This window comes from Pistacia vera, unplaced genomic scaffold (assembly GCF_008641045.1).
Source record: "Pistacia vera cultivar Batoury unplaced genomic scaffold, PisVer_v2 Contig1309, whole genome shotgun sequence".
Lineage (NCBI taxonomy): Eukaryota > Viridiplantae > Streptophyta > Magnoliopsida > Sapindales > Anacardiaceae > Pistacia > Pistacia vera.
The window spans coordinates 1,076-2,182 of NW_022195368.1; the positions used below are offsets into that span (position 1 = coordinate 1,076).

Genomic DNA, 1,107 nt, shown 5'->3' on the forward strand with positions numbered 1-1,107 from the left:
ACATTAAGGTTATAAGGCATTCAACAAATCCCGATGAATACTAAGGTGATTAAAAAATATTATAGGGATAATTCTGTTGGTAATTTAGCAATTTACTAATTGGATCGCATTTGAATAATAGTTCAAAAGGCTGAAATAACCAAGGAATAATGATGGTTTTAAAATTAACATACTTCATCGTTGTTGTGTGAAATCTTCTTATTACATGGTACTTAAACGAAAGCAGACGGTACAGTTTACATTATTTTGTTATTTAATATGTTCAATTCAGTCTCTACAGTTTCTTAAATATTTATATTTTGATTATTAATAAAGTCTTTATTATAAGTTTATCAAACTGAGAATCGTAGTATTCATTATTCCTGGTGAAGTGTTGAGGCAAACAAGGGCTCAAAATTTCATTCTGAAAGAATATAAAATGAAGCACCAACAGAATTGAAAACAGGTAACTAAATATTTCTCTGAACAAACAGAAAATGCCAACAGCAGAATAAATGTTTTAAAGGCATTGCTTCCAATATCTCATTTTTAATTCAAATCAAACTAAGTTCCTTCAGTAATGAAAAAACAACATACGCTAAACAAACTCTTCTAACTATAATGAAGTCAAAAGTCCACAGCTCACTTCTTCTTTTCTCCACCTCCAGTGGCCCTGCAGCAAATTCATAGAGGAAGGAGTTAAAAATTGTCTTGAGAAGAAAAAACCTAGCATTTTGAAAACAACAAATCTTTTGGCTCATAAACATAATTTGATCAAACACTGGGTATACAAGTTTTATGCACGTTTCAATGCTGAGCAAACACTAAAACACAAATGAAAACAGTATCTACTTGAAAATCACCTCATCTTGCGGAGAACACTAGACATCTCCTCACGCTTCTTCTTTGCCCTCTTGTGGGTGCCCAACTTTCTTTTGGCAACCTTCAATGCTCGCTTGTCCTTTCCGACTTTCAGAAGCTCAGTGATCCTCTTCTCGTATGGTGCAAAACCAGCAACTTCTCTGATTACAGTCCTCACAAAGTGGACCCTCTTGCTAGTTTTCTGCATGAAAACAAAAGAACATGGAGGAAAATTATATATAACCACTCTTTTCACCACAAATTAGA

At 33.4% G+C, this 1,107-nt stretch overlaps 1 protein-coding gene across 1 annotated transcript; it reads right to left on the minus strand.

Annotated features, from left to right (window-relative positions):
* Positions 1-432: 432 nt before the first annotated feature.
* LOC116122071 (60S ribosomal protein L36-2-like) lies at positions 433-1,054 on the minus strand. The gene is made up of 2 exons (XM_031407989.1): positions 843-1,054; positions 433-652 (listed from the first exon to the last, which is right to left on the minus strand). Exons 1-2 carry the CDS (start codon positions 1,046-1,048, stop codon positions 622-624), a joined length of 237 nt encoding a protein of 78 aa, XP_031263849.1. The 5' UTR covers positions 1,049-1,054; the 3' UTR covers positions 433-621.
* Between the last annotated feature and the right edge of the window lie 53 nt (positions 1,055-1,107).

Excerpts from the sequence above, each read along its gene's own strand:
- LOC116122071 (XM_031407989.1), bottom strand. The coding sequence starts at position 1,048 with ATGCAGAAAACTAGCAAGAGGGTCCACTTTGTGAGGACTGTAATCAGA. Across the intron at positions 653-842 it reads AGTGTTCTCCGCAAGATGAG|GGCCACTGGAGGTGGAGAAA; the intron begins GTGATTTTCAAG and ends AATTTGCTGCAG.